The sequence below is a fragment of the Podarcis cretensis genome (genome assembly GCF_951804945.1).
Source record: "Podarcis cretensis genome assembly, chromosome: 1".
Classification (NCBI taxonomy): Eukaryota; Metazoa; Chordata; class Lepidosauria; order Squamata; family Lacertidae; genus Podarcis; species Podarcis cretensis.
The window spans coordinates 99,360,484-99,374,170 of record NC_137170.1 but is presented as its reverse complement, the minus strand read 5'-3'; the positions used below and the strand labels follow the sequence as shown (position 1 = coordinate 99,374,170).

The following is a 13,687-nucleotide window of genomic DNA, read 5'->3' as shown; positions in this document are numbered from 1 at the left end:
TAGAAACAAGTAGAAGACAGGAAGGCAGGTTAAAAAAATAAAACCACATTGCCAGGCAAACTTGTTTTTCAGTCCATCTGTGGAACAGATTTGACAACATTCCTGGGGCGGAGGACAGGCTGCAGAAGAGCCCTTTCTGGCAACATGGAATATTATTATGGGGGGTAGGGGGTTACCGACCCAGCAACCACCTTTCAGGTGCATTCTCCCTCTCCCCAATTCTTAAGATGTCCCCCACCCCAAAACAAGAGGGGCGCTCCCTCCAGGTGTCGTCACTGGGAGTCTCCCCCTGCCTCTTCCTCTCCCCAAATTCGCCCAGAGCAGCTGGACCTTGCAGCCAGCTTGTCGCCAGATCATCCGAGAGCCAAGAAGCGAAGACAGACACAGACAGACACACACACACAGACACACACACACCCTTCTCCTCTACTGTCAAACACACAACCCCAACGCAGCTCCGCAAAGGGCAAAGTAGGAAACGGGACGGGAAGAGACAACTCGAGAAAGAACGGAGGCAGTTCATTAAAAAAAAAGGGGGGGGGGACCGGCAGCGAAGGAGGGTCCGCGAAGGAGGAGGAGGAGGAGGCGGCCCCGCCGCGAAGAGCGATACCTACCTCTCCCACTCGGAGGCGGTGGTGAAATCGGTGATTTCGAACACTTCGGACTCCGGCTGCGGGGGGCAAAGAAGACGAGTGAGGCGCTGAAGGGCGGGTGTGGACGGGGAGGGGTGAAGAGGGGCGACCCGCGCAGCGTCACTCCCCTCTTTGCTTAGAGACAGCGGGAGGGGGTGGGGAGGGCGCTCCGAAGGAGGACTCACCTCACTGTCGGCCGCCATCTTGAGCCAGCCACCGGCCTGCAGGACGGCGCAGCTTCCTGAAAGGGATGACGGGAGCGAGGAAGAGGCACAATAACAACACACGCACGCGCACAGAGGGGGAGAAGGGATGAACGCAGGGGAAGGGGCGAGGCGAGGCGAGGCGAGGCGAGGCTCCCGGGGGGGCGGAGCTTGCGCGGTGTGACTTGTCAGGACGGCCAGCAGCGAGTGGGGTATCCCGAGCGGGGTCTCTTGTCAAAAGATAAATGAAAAAAGGGAGAGGGGTATCTTGCCTAAGGAAAGATGTCCCGTCCTCCCCCCTCGCTGTGGTTCGCCACACCGACTTCAAAGCCGAAGCGCCCTGTTGTTGTTGTGATTCTGGGTCTCCTGAATTTCTCCTGACATGTTAAGATTTTTACACTGAAGGTTTCGTTCTGGCTTGGTTTGTTCTGGCTTTGGTATAGAGAACCATTTTGTCATGGATTATTGTTATTATCATCATCATCATTGGTCCCTTACCTTTCCCGTCCCTACCTGGCCACAGTGATCCATGCGACAGACACCTCCAGACTTGACTACTGTAATTCGCTCTACGCGGGGCTGCCCTTGAAGCTGTCCCAGAAACTCCAGCAGGTGCAGAATGCTGCAGCGAGGCTCCTCATGGTGTCTCTGCCATGGGAGCATATTCACCCAGTGCTTTTCCAGTTGCACTGGCTCCCGGCGGAGTACAGGGTCAGATTTAAGGTGCTGGTTTTGACCTTTAAAGCCCTTCACAGCCTAGGACCCTCGTACCTACGGGACCGCCTCTCCCGGTATGCCCCACGAAGAGCCTCAAGATATGGATAAATAGCAACACCCTAGTGGTACCGGACCCTAAGGAAGTTAGATTAGCTTCAACCAGAGCCAGGGCATTTTCAACACTGGCTCCGGCCTGGTGGAACGCTCTGCCTCATGAGACCAGGGCCCTGCAGGATCTGATTTCTTTCCGCAGGGCCTGTAAGACAGAGTTGTTCTGCCTGGCCTTTGGCTTGGAGCCAATTTGATTCCCTCCCCCGCTTTCTTTTTTCTTTTTTCTTTTTCCTTTCTCCTCCTGTGATGAGGCTGCATTTTAATATTTTAATGTTTCAATATTTTAATGTTGTATTTTAATCTTGTTTTTAAGTTGTATTCATTCAACTTGCTTTTATTGTTTTTATTATTGCTTGTTAGCCACCCTGAGCCTGGCCTTGGCTGGGGAGGGCAGGGTATAAATAAAAATTATTATTATTATTATTATCATGCAGAAATTATTAAGTGCAGCCTAAACCCTCGTTAGGGGACGCAGGTGGCGCTGTGGGTTAAAGCCTCAGCGCCTAGGGCTTGCCGATCGAAAGGTCGGCGGTTCGAATCCCTGCGGCGGGGTGCGCTCCCGCTGCTCGGTCCCAGCGCCTGCCAACCTAGCAGTTCGAAAGCACCTCCGGGTGCAAGTAGATAAATAGGGACCGCTTACCAGCGGGAAGGTAAACGGCGTTTCCGTGTGCGGCTCTGGCTCGCCAGAGCAGCGATGTCACGCTGGACACGTGACCCGGAAGTGTCTCCGGACAGCGCTGGCCCCTGGCCTCTTAAGTGAGATGGGCGCACAACCCCAGAGTCTGTCAAGACTGGCCCGTACGGGCAGGGGTACCTTTACCTTTTAAACCCTCGTTAATTAAATAATAATAATCATGGGAGAGATTTGGTCATAAAGCCAGGTTTACCTTACATCCATCCCCATCCTAACAGATTGCCCGGAACCTGGGTGGTCCTTTGCTGCTGCATTTCAGCATTTGATTGTCATTTGTAAAATGAGAAGAACGGAGAGTAAGATGAGCGTGGTGCACCTCTGAAGTGCTGCAAAAAAAATTGTAGTTTACTTTGGCTCCAATCCAGAGAGTGTTTGCGCTGGTGGAGCAAATCAGTTGGAGATGTGGGTTTCTTACATTTGTTTTCCCAGCCAGCTGAGTCTGCTTGACTGGCAATTCACCATACAAAATGCCCCAAGGAGAGTTGCCTTGGCGACAGCCTGTAAACTAAACAGTCTGAATGTAGCTCTGTAAATGGGATGGGGGTAGGGAGACTGAAGCAGAAATCATTCAGTGGGGTCTGCAGTCAAAGCCAGAACACTGGGAGTCCTATACACCTGGGGAACTATAAGCTAACATGCTTGGAGTGTCATTGTTGGGAGAAGCAAAGTGCAGGTAAGCCAGAACCACAGTGTTACTTCATTTTTTATTTTGTTTCCTCTTTTTCGCATATGAAGTTCAGTGGGTTACAGATGATATGAGCACATTTTACTGCAGTGGTATTAGCTAATTGAATTTTGCACTTTTTGTGTTAATGACACAATTGGGAGTCCAATTTGTATATGAATCAGTGTTGGACTAAATTCATATTATGCATCAGTTAGTGGCAGGGATTTATAAATGAGTGGAAGACCAGCATACTTTAACATAATTCTTTCTTCCACATATTGCACTCCACCACCAGATGAATGGGCTCTGTCCCTTTAACCTTCACTCTGGATATATGGACTTCATTCTTCATCACAAAGCTCCTCTCTTCCCTCAGTTCATGAGGCTCATGGATGCAAGTCCATGTTGTTGTGCCAGGTGTGAATCTTGAGTGAGTCCTTGCTCTTGACAAGTTAAAGACTACTGACTTAGAAGATGGATGGAAAAAAATATTTGAAAGCAGAAGTTACAGCACTGGATTTGCTACCCTAGACTTTTGCAGACAATTTAAGCAACATTAGTTGCTTTAAGGAAACAAACATATGCATGCATTAAAGACGGCAATGGAAAATATTTTAACATTCTATTTTTATAAAGCTTAATTAAAGCATCCCTCTCATGCAAAAAGGCATAGATAATTAAAAATGAAAGTCCTGGTGAACAAGCAGTGTTTTTGCATGGCGCCTAAGATATGTAAGTTTGGCACCAGGCAAGCTTCCCTGGCGACAGCCTTCCACAAATGGGGAGACACCACTAGCCCATTCTCATGTTACCACTCTCTGGACCTCCCATGGAGGGGGCACATGAAGAAGGGCATCAGATGATGATCACAGGGTCAAGACTGGTTCATATGGAGGGGAGGCAGTCTCTGAGGTATTGGGATCCTGAGCCACATAAAGCTTTATAGGTCAAAACCAGCACTTTGAATTGCTCCCAGAAACGAATTAGTAGCCAGTGCAGTCAGGCCAGGATTGGTGTGGTGAGCTCAGACTATTTTGCCCTGGTGAGCAGCCTGGCTGCTGAGTTCTGCACCAGCTTAAGTTGCCAAGCTATTATCAAAGGTATGTAGAAAATAATCCAATAATCTAACCTAAAGGTTACAAGAACATGGACAACAGAAGTTAGGCTATCCCTGTCCTGATAGGAGCATAGCTGGGCCACCAGCTGAAGCTGATGGTAGGCACTCTGTGCCACCAAGGGCCTCAAGCAACACCAATGGATCCAAGAAGTACCTCTAAGCTACATACCTGCACTTTCAGAGGAGGTGTGACCCCATCAACTTTACACAGTTTCCACTTCATAAAAGTGGAAGTGGTTTACCATAGGACCTAAAAAAAAAAAAGACACTCAATAGCACTAGATCAAAAAGATAAAAACAAATCTATATAACTATATAAAACTGAACAGTGTACAAAACAATATTAAGAGTCAAAGTCCAGTAAAGTGTGGGTAACGTACAAGCTTTTAAGGAGTGGGTGAAAGTTATTACTGCCTTTGCCCAAGGAAGTGCATTCCAGAGGGTGAGCTTAGAGCTTAAAAGACCAACTTCAATATGGTCACCAAGGGACAATCTGCTGGTCATGTAATAACCAGCAGGATATCCTCAAAAAATCTTAAAGATCAGTTTAATTCAGTAGATCACATTTATGACATTTTCTGATTCAGCTGTTACAGAGAAATAGATCTGGGTGTCATCAGCATACATTACTAATGAGTGCCCCCAGCATATTGTTTTATAATTTTAAAAGTTTTTTCTAAATTAAGAAATTATTGTTACCACCTGTAATCTGCAACCTCCTTTCATGTAATCATACAATTAAATGACACTGTTGGGTTAGTGGCTTTGCTCAGGAAAGAGGAGGATGCACTGCTCTGGGTAACCATAGTAATTAGAAAGCTCTTTGTGTAGTTGATCACCATATGTAGGGAAAACAGATGTCATCTGCAGACAGAGTACAGATGATGCCCCAGCCACAGTTAATACAAGTGAGAGAGCCAGATGACTTCAAATACTTTTGTAAGTAAGCATACATGTTAATTTATTTTTCTCTTTATTTAGCCAATTATTTCAATCATCTGATTGGAAGAAAGTTCCAAAGTTGGTGTTTTCTTTTTTTTAATTAGCAACCTTGTGACAGTTATCTCAAGAGAAGGGAATAGGCTAATTTCCTATACTTAATCATTTCCTGTCTCACTTCCTCTCCTCATAAAAGTGACTGAGAAAAGTAAACCCTGAGCATAGTGTGATGCTTTTGCATCTCTAAAGGGCTAGATTCAAGGAAAGTTTATGGTCTATGAAGAACCTCTATCTGTTAGGATGAATCAGCAGCAGGCAAGATAGATCAATAACTTGTCTATGGTATAACGACCCAAGTATTAAACTGCAGATTAAGTTGTACTGTTAAAGCACAAAGATAATGCTGCAGGAGGCAGCAACCCTATACGCCAGATGGCTGGCAAAGAAGACAAAAGGCAGGTCAATTCACAATACAAAGTTTTGGCTAATTATGTTCTAGCAAAATTATAATATGTAAGACAAACAATAAGACAAATACAGTTAATTTCCAGTCTTAGCAGAACATCAAAAAAAAAAAAAGAACATGGGAAGAAATAAAACAAAGAAAGGTAGTACAAAACTCTTGCCACAAGCCTGCTCAGTCCTTTGGAACCCAATCCATATCACTTTGCTTTCACATATTAAGACTAAAGGGTAAAACAAAGACAGAAAAATTGTTGAGGGAGAGAAAGAGTTTAGAATGGAGTCACCCTCTGCTCTCTCTCACTCCCTCTCTCTCCCCCTTCTCCACTGTCTGTATAGATGGGTGACTCCATTCTGTATACATGAATGACTCCATTCTAAACTATATGTCTGATGCAAGGCTTAAGAAGTAAAACTGAGTATTATCACTACTTTATTATTATTATTATTATTATTACCCCACCCATCTGGCTTGTTTCTCCAGCCACCCTTATTGAGTGGTATCCATGCTTGAACTCATTTAAAAACTTCCTAAACAATACTGATTCATTAATAGGTGTTTTTTCTAAACTTCCAGCTCAACCTATCACCACCAGTGGCATTTCATCCTATAAGAATGGTGCAGCTTCCTCCTTTAGAAGGCAAAGCCAATAAAAATGCTGATTGTAATAATCTGCCCAATATTTTGAACCACTATTCCGCTCCTATGAAGCATACTAACCCTCAGTCTGAGGACCAGAATCACAAAATTATAACAGATGGCTTCACCGTCCTTGGAGATCCACACTCAGTCACCCTGGATAACTGTCATATGACCTTTCCATATTCCAAAGCCCAAGAAACTGAACTGCAGTTTGAGTGCAGCAGATATGGAGCAGATATAGGAAATGAAGTATCCAGTGGTGAAATGCATCAGGTTTTGGCAACCTTTGAGAGTTTAAGTATTACAAGCAAAGACTGTAGTTTTGACCATCCTGATGGTTACTTCAGCCAAAGCAAAGTAGTACATACAGCAGAAAAATATGAATGTTCTCCTTTGGGACATCAAGATAGTTCCAAAGCTAAAAACTGGGGGAAATATTTTGCAAAGAGGAGTGGCAGCCCTAAGCTACAGTCAAGTAAAGCAGAATCATCAGAGGTGAAACCAGATCTGAACGAACGTACAAAAAATACTATGAATATTGAACCAGGAAATACTGATATGGATTCAAGTCTGCAAAGGGAGGTTACAGGACATCATGCTTCAGTGATTACTATTCCTAATACTTTGATGGATCTTGAACAATCTGAAAGCAGTATTTGTACAGCAATCAACCTGGGAATGATGGAAAATGTCACTGTGTCTGAAGCTGCTGAAAGCAATATTACAAAAGCAACTCCCATTAGCCATATTACAATATCTAGCCATGAACCAGATCAGATCTCCCATGTTTCTAGACACTCCGCTCAAAGAAAGAGCATGCCAACTAACTTAAGCCACAGCTTCAACGTATTTGCTCATAAAGGGAGTGAAATTTTTAAAGTAAACAGCAACAGAACCACCTTGGCTCTAAAGGCTAGTGTGTGTACCAAGATGCCTCAAGATTTTATTCTTTGGGGCAAGAGTTCTATCCAACACCATGCTAACAAGGTAAAGAATCCCACTTCTCATTCTCAAGGACTAGGATTGTCTCATGCAAAGACTGGGGTTTCCTCAAAGCTTCAGAAGAAACACCTTCAGCAGGAGAAATGCCGCTTTGGTCAAAGCAGTCAGAAACCCCCAAAGCAGATGCTCCCCAGCAATTCCAAACATTTTCCTGGCTCAGGAGAAACCATCACTCCTTTTCCTGTAAGACAAACACAGTCTTCCGTAGACTTCGTAGACCTGAAGTACAGTGACATGTTCAAGGAAATAAATTCAAGTGACAAAGGTCCTGGCATTTATGAAATGTTTGGAACTCCAGCATATTCCAGGGAGCCTAATGGCTGTGAAAACAGTTCCTGCAGGAATGTGCACTCTGCTCCAGCTGGGAGGCGCACTGCAATGAAACATAAATATAACCATCTCAGTGCAAAGGAAAGTGGCAGAATAAGAAATGCCCAGAAGAAAACATGCCCCAAATCACACAAGAATTCCCTTGGCATTAAACAGAAGGAGAAGGATTTGGGGCAAAGAGGGGTATCTGGGTTAGAGGGTTGCTGTCAGAAGCAGAAGGAAAGTGTGATTGGCCCTAAAACAGAAGGGCAAATAAAGAGTGCAGCACCATTTCATGAAGATGATGATCAGCAGCTGCCAATTCCTACCGAGTTTACTCTACCAGCTCAACAAAATGAAATCATTCCTAATTCAAATTTGTCAACTATTGAAGAAGTCTCATTGGATCACACTTCAGAGGCTAGCGATGCTTTCATTAGTAAAGCATTTGCTATCAATGTTCAGGAATTACTTTGGCCGAAGGTTAAAGTTCATGCAGAATATGCTCCTTTCTTAAACTATGCAAAAGATAAAAATGAACATATAAATGTAGCACAGAACAAAAGTTTAATGCAGGCGAAAATTGGATCAACTGCTTGCCTTGAGGATCTGGATGCAAATCAGGTTTTGTTCTGTGATGATAGTCAAAGGAACCCCCCTGCACTATGTTTTCCAAACAGAGTAAACTCACCTCCTCCACAAAGCTCACAAGTTGAAAAAGTTGGTTTATCAACTGAACGGACTTGCCTTCCTGCAAACTCTGTTTCCCAGGAATATCCAAACATTCTGATCTGCAGTGAAGAAATAACTGAAGACTTGTTTTGTTGTTCTGTATCTGAGCTGCTCTCTCTCGATAGAGCAGATGGCAACCATTCAAGAATAGCTACAAAAAATGCAGATACTGTGGTACAAAATGGAAACACTGAGAGTAAAGGAAACAGCGCAGCAAATGTTAGAAATTGTAAGGTAATTATTGAAGTATTTATATGTATATTCAATAGCAATAGAACAGTGAAAGCCAGTCAAATATTTAAAATATGTTGTGCCTTGAGATCTAGGACTCAGTTTCTTACCATTCAGAAATCCTTCAGGTAATCTTGGGCAACTCTTTATTTTCAGCCTCAGCTTTCCATTTATAAATATCAGTCAGAACAAAATAATTGTACAGTACTGCTGGATCAAACCAATGCCCATCTAGTCCAGATGTCTCTTACTTTGACAAGCACACCAAGAAGGTAATGGTTTTCCTCTGCTCTCTCCAGCATGTGGTACTCAGAGGTACACCATCTCTATAAGTGAAGGTCCGTTTAAGTATTCTGTGCTAACAGCACTCAGTAGATCCAACCACCAAGTTACCGTAAATAGCAGCAATCTTTATCTCAAGACTGCTGTGATAAGAGTTTTTGTCTCTCTCTCAGGAAAGAAATAAGGTCTATTCAACATACCATATAAATGACCCTGATCTCAAGCCTCTCTTTGCATTATTTCTCATTCAACGTGTTCTGGTTTGCTCTTCTGTCCTCTTACAGGATTTTTCTCCAGATTTCCTGGAATCCAGTAAAGAAAAAAGATTTCTAAATGTGGTTACATTTTCCGAAAACAATGTAGCTAGTGAAGGACCTATCCTGTGGACCAAAGGTGAAATCCTTGGAAAAGGAGCCTATGGCACAGTAAGTTACTTGGGGAGTATATATAACACCCCTGTTATCTCAAAGTGTATTCACTGTATCAGTGGCGTAGCATGGGTTGTCAGCACCTGGGGCAAGGCAAGTAATTTGCGCCCCCTAACCCGTGGATTTTAGTAGGGGCAGAGAGCTGCGAGTGCCCCCCAATGTTGTGCCCGGTGCGGCCGGCCCCCCCTGCACCCCCCACGCTACGCCACTGCACTGTATCTCCCAAAGGACATTTTAGCATCAATAAACCTTGATCAATCCTAATTACAATTCCAGTCCTTCTAAACAAGCACACACCCACCCAATATGGTGTCTTCCAAATGTTTTGCACTACAACTCCCATCAGCCCAGCAATATACTGGCTTCTAAGCATAAAGTAAATAATGTACAATTGTGGGTGTTTTTAATCCACCACAATTGCATCCCTGATTAAAGCTGCTTTACTTTCTCTAAAGGAAATCAAGTGGGCTTTGTGTCATGGGACTAGATAGGACAAAATCTTATCTGAACAGACTTCCAAATGTGCATTTCAGGAAGCCATCTAAACCTCTGGGTGAACCACAAAATTGGTGAGAACTGTGAAGGAGTCTGCCAGGGCAGGCGGGAGGAGGCACTGTGGGTAGTATCCAGTGTCCTCATTCTCTTAGCGCAATAATTTACATTTGGAGAATGGAACTGCTCCCTCTCTTCCACCAGAAAGTGTACACCCCATACTCTCCACAAATCTGCTTGGAGGATGGTGAGGGAAACCCGAGAACAAATTTAGCAGGTTCACAGGGAAGAAAAGGGTGTTCAGTTATGCAGTGGCAACTCCTATAAAGCAAACATGGGAGTTAAGCAGGCCTGAGTGTGGTCAGAGCTTAGATGGAAAGACCACCTATGAAGCCTGCGTATGCCTCACTGAATTTTATGATGGAAGAAAGGTTGGCCTTGGGTTATTTACTGCCAATGTCTTCATAGCTTTCAGATGAGGGCACTCACTAAAAGGCCTGCATGACAAACACTAGTGAGGTGGCCTTTAAATACTGTGGGTTGGATTTGAAAATGCCTCTTTTGCTCATGGAAGAACTATTATATGCTCACACAGAATATTTTTTGTGATCAGAAGGGCTTAAGTATGAACTGGGCTGTCTCTTATTTAGCAGAAGAGTATACCAGAAGCCGATTCTCTCAGACTTTGGAATATGATTATTATTATTTTTTGTGGGACAACCAATTTTCATTAATATGTTGTTGATGTTTTTACTATTATTGTAGTATTTTATGTGGTAAATTACCTTGTCATATTTTCTATGGAAATAAATGAATACCAGATATAACTGCAGACATAATTTAAGCAGGATGAGTTATAATGTATTTAAATTAGATGCATGAGAACAGCATGTGTGAGTACATATAAATGTGTGTGCACACAGGAATGTATCTGTAGTTCCACTACCAAAATAGACATTTTTAATTTTTAGGTTTATTGTGGACTTACAAGCCAAGGACATTTAATAGCTGTGAAACAAGTAGCACTGAGTACCTGTGACCAAATTGGGACTGAGAAGGAATATCAGAAACTGCAATACGAAGTTGAGATTTTGAAAAATCTAACACACATCAACATTGTAGGGTACCTGGGAACAAGTTTAGAAGACAACATAGTGAGTATCTTCATGGAATTTGTTCCAGGTGGTTCCATTTCCAGTATTATTCATCGATTTGGGCCATTGCCTGAAATAGTGTTTTGTAAATATACGAAACAGATTCTACAAGGGGTTGCATACTTGCATGAAAACTGTGTGGTCCACAGAGATATTAAAGGCAACAACGTCATGCTGATGCCCAATGGTGTTATCAAGCTCATAGACTTTGGATGTGCAAAGCGTTTAGCCTATGTAAGTTTGACTGATGCCCACAGCGAACCACTGAAATCAGTGCATGGCACTCCTTATTGGATGGCACCAGAGGTGATAAAAGAATCTGGCTATGGGAGAAAATCAGACATCTGGAGCATTGGCTGCACTGTATTTGAGATGGCCACAGGAAAACCACCACTGGCTTCCATGGATAGGATAGCAGCCATGTTTTATATTGGTGCTCACAGGGGAATCATGCCTTCCTTACCCAACCATTGCTCAACAAAAGCAGCAGATTTTGTTCATCTGTGTTTTACCAGGTAAGTAGTTATTAATATTAAAAGAGATATTAAATATCTGTAAATATTAAAGAGATATCCTTTTAATCATTATATTTTCCTTAAATAAAATGTGTAGTTCAATGAGTTCCTTAAAAAGGTACGGGAAATTGCACCAGGTCTATGGTGTGACACGTAGATGGCAAAGAAAAGGTCCAAGGTCCAGTCTTTGGTACCTGCAGATAGAGGTTGGGAAAGAGTTCTGCTTGAAATAAGGAAAGGCTGAATATCTCCCTTCCGCATGTCTAGGACCATTTGTCCCCTGTAAAAGTGGATAGGAGTATGTTCTGCAACTTTTTTGCAGCAGTGTCTGAAACCTAAAAACTGTCAGACTGGGGTGATGGTACCATTATTTAAGAGAAGAGGCAGAAGCTTTTCTAGCTTCCCCCTTTCTTTTAATAAGAACTAAAGCCTTTTGTCCAGGGCAAAGGCCATAAAACTATTTGAGAACTGTCAGGAATCAAACCCTTAAATGTCAAAATGATCAGAAAGAAGCCCCAATCATTAAAAAAGAATATAAAAGCTCGAGCACAACCTTTTGATGCTCACCTAGTCCCATGAGATAGACAAGTTTTTCAAAAGTAGATTTATTACTAGACAAGTAATAAATCTATGTTGCTGACAGAAGCATTATCAATTACTCACAATAAATATATTTTTTCTATTGTTTTCCAAACAGGGACCAGTATGAGCGACCTACTGCTCTACAGTTGCTGCAGCATCCCTTCATGATTTAAAAACCTCGTGAACTTTGCAAAGGCTTCAGTAGATGACAGATTTCCCTCTTACTTATTGAAGAGGTTAAATGAAATTTAACATTTAAACTTTCGGTTTGAGAATGATTGGTATGAAAGCTGTGAAAGTTACAGAGTTGTAAATTCTTGTTTTTCATTTTCAAATATAGACATGATGCAATTTCAGGACGGCAAACTTTGTATCAAAATGTTGTGGCTGTAGAACACTTGATCTCATTTTAAAATTAAAATCAGACATTTGACATCTTTTGGCTTTCCTACCCCTGCAGTTCATCTCTCCACCCCCCACCCCCACTCAAAGCCTAGGAGCCATGCAACACAATATGAAGTGTGGACAGCTCAGTAGAAGAGACAGGCTGACTGTAATTGCATAAAAGGAGGCTCATCTTAATAGGCAGTGGTTAATCAGCCAGTCATTCAACCACCATGAATGGAAGGCAAAATTGTAATTCCTTTCCCCCTCTACTTCCACGCTAAATCATCTGCAGAAGATTGGGGGAACTTTGCAGCATTTGAAATGGTGCGGGGAGCTGCAGAGAGCATTGGTGAAAGTTGCCTCCAGTCAACCCTTATTTTTGTGGATGGAATATTCTGGATTCAACCCAAAATAATAATACTGGTACGTGAATGCTCAACTTAATAAAATAATCATGCAATTCACTTTTCTGATCAAAGTAGAAAAGAATAAAAGTAACAAGAGATTTTGAAGTGTTGCTTCTCACAACAGAAATAGAAGTCATTGTCTTTTATTATTTTTTCCACAAAAAAGGAAAAAAATTAATTTCATTTTGATGAAATAAGCCTAGCCTCTGGATGACCAAGTGACATTAATAACAACTGATATTTCCTACCCCTAGATAGGCCATTTAGAGCCATTTTAAATTGTAAATATGCATCCTAGAATAAAAACATACCTGTTTCCAGGCAATGTATGTGCTTTTATCCATAATACAAGGTAACCTTGGGTTCAGCAGTCTCTCAGCCTAACTTGAAGGTTGAGAGGATATAACAGTATAACCTTTTACTATATTGTCAGGACTGGTCGTTGTCCTCTTCAGATCACCACACAAATGCTTCTTGTTCTTTTATAACTTTTTATTGCGTATTAACAAAACAATCTTATAAACGGTTCTTAACTATTATTCCTCAGTCACTTCTTTCAGATACCTTCTGAGCTCTGCTTCTCCGTGACCAGCCACTCTCAAAATGGCAAAAGCGCCTTTCCCTTCGCTTTCCCGCTCTTTTTTCTAACCTCCTGGGCTAGAGCTGGTTTGTATCTCCCCTCCTCCCAATCTGAGCTAGAACTTACCGGTAACCCCTTGCCTTTCCTGGGAACAGCCAGTCCCTCCCTGTTGTTCCTCTTGCTCCCTTCTATTAGATTCACTGCTCCCCTTCCCCCCTTGGGGAATGCTTTCTCCCTCTGATAAACTGGAAATTTCTAACTCTTCCCTGACATATATTACACTATATCTATCAACAATAATATTACCCAGGAGTTACTTTCCCCTCCCCCTTAGATGTTCTGACATGTGCATAGCTAGATTTTTTTCTTAAATAAATTATGACCTTGGGTTATCCTAATAA

The 13,687-nt window shown here is 42.6% G+C and overlaps 2 protein-coding genes across 9 annotated transcripts in view; one reads left to right on the top strand and one right to left on the bottom strand.

Moving 5' to 3' along the window:
* The window catches only part of RAB3GAP1 (RAB3 GTPase activating protein catalytic subunit 1), a 28,282-nt gene extending 27,335 nt beyond the window's left edge, over window positions 1–947 (bottom strand). For 2 of the 3 annotated variants that reach the window (XR_013843019.1, XM_079993301.1), the window contains exons 1-2: window positions 818–947; window positions 615–670 (exon numbers count right to left, since the gene is read on the bottom strand). Coding sequence is in view for 2 of the 3 variants with exons in the window: in XM_079993301.1 (XP_079849427.1) it covers window positions 615–670; window positions 818–835 (74 nt within the window). In the remaining variant the exon portion in view is untranslated. The remainder of the gene's footprint in view (window positions 1–614; window positions 671–817) is intronic. The other variant, XM_079993302.1, reaches the window with a different exon arrangement.
* A 1,546-nt stretch (window positions 948–2,493) lies between these two features.
* Window positions 2,494–13,235, top strand: MAP3K19 (mitogen-activated protein kinase kinase kinase 19). 6 transcript variants are annotated; one of them, XM_079993253.1, is made up of 7 exons: window positions 2,494–3,030; window positions 3,401–3,454; window positions 4,973–5,080; window positions 6,120–8,462; window positions 9,026–9,166; window positions 10,633–11,330; window positions 12,028–13,235. In XM_079993253.1, exons 3-7 carry the CDS (start codon window positions 5,063–5,065, stop codon window positions 12,083–12,085), a joined length of 3,258 nt encoding a protein of 1,085 aa, XP_079849379.1. In that variant the 5' UTR covers window positions 2,494–3,030; window positions 3,401–3,454; window positions 4,973–5,062; the 3' UTR covers window positions 12,086–13,235. The 6 variants fall into 6 exon arrangements, with proteins under 6 accessions (XP_079849379.1, XP_079849377.1, XP_079849378.1 ...); XM_079993251.1 differs by having other exon boundaries at window positions 3,320–3,454; XM_079993252.1 differs by lacking the exon at window positions 3,401–3,454.
* The last annotated feature ends 452 nt before the right edge of the window (window positions 13,236–13,687 follow it).

Bases quoted from the DNA above. Each gene is read 5' to 3' on its own strand.
- MAP3K19 (XM_079993252.1), top strand. The intron at 9,167-10,632 runs GTAAGTTACTTG...TTTAATTTTTAG, and splicing joins GAAAAGGAGCCTATGGCACA to GTTTATTGTGGACTTACAAG. The intron at 11,331-12,027 runs GTAAGTAGTTAT...TTTTCCAAACAG, and splicing joins GTTCATCTGTGTTTTACCAG to GGACCAGTATGAGCGACCTA.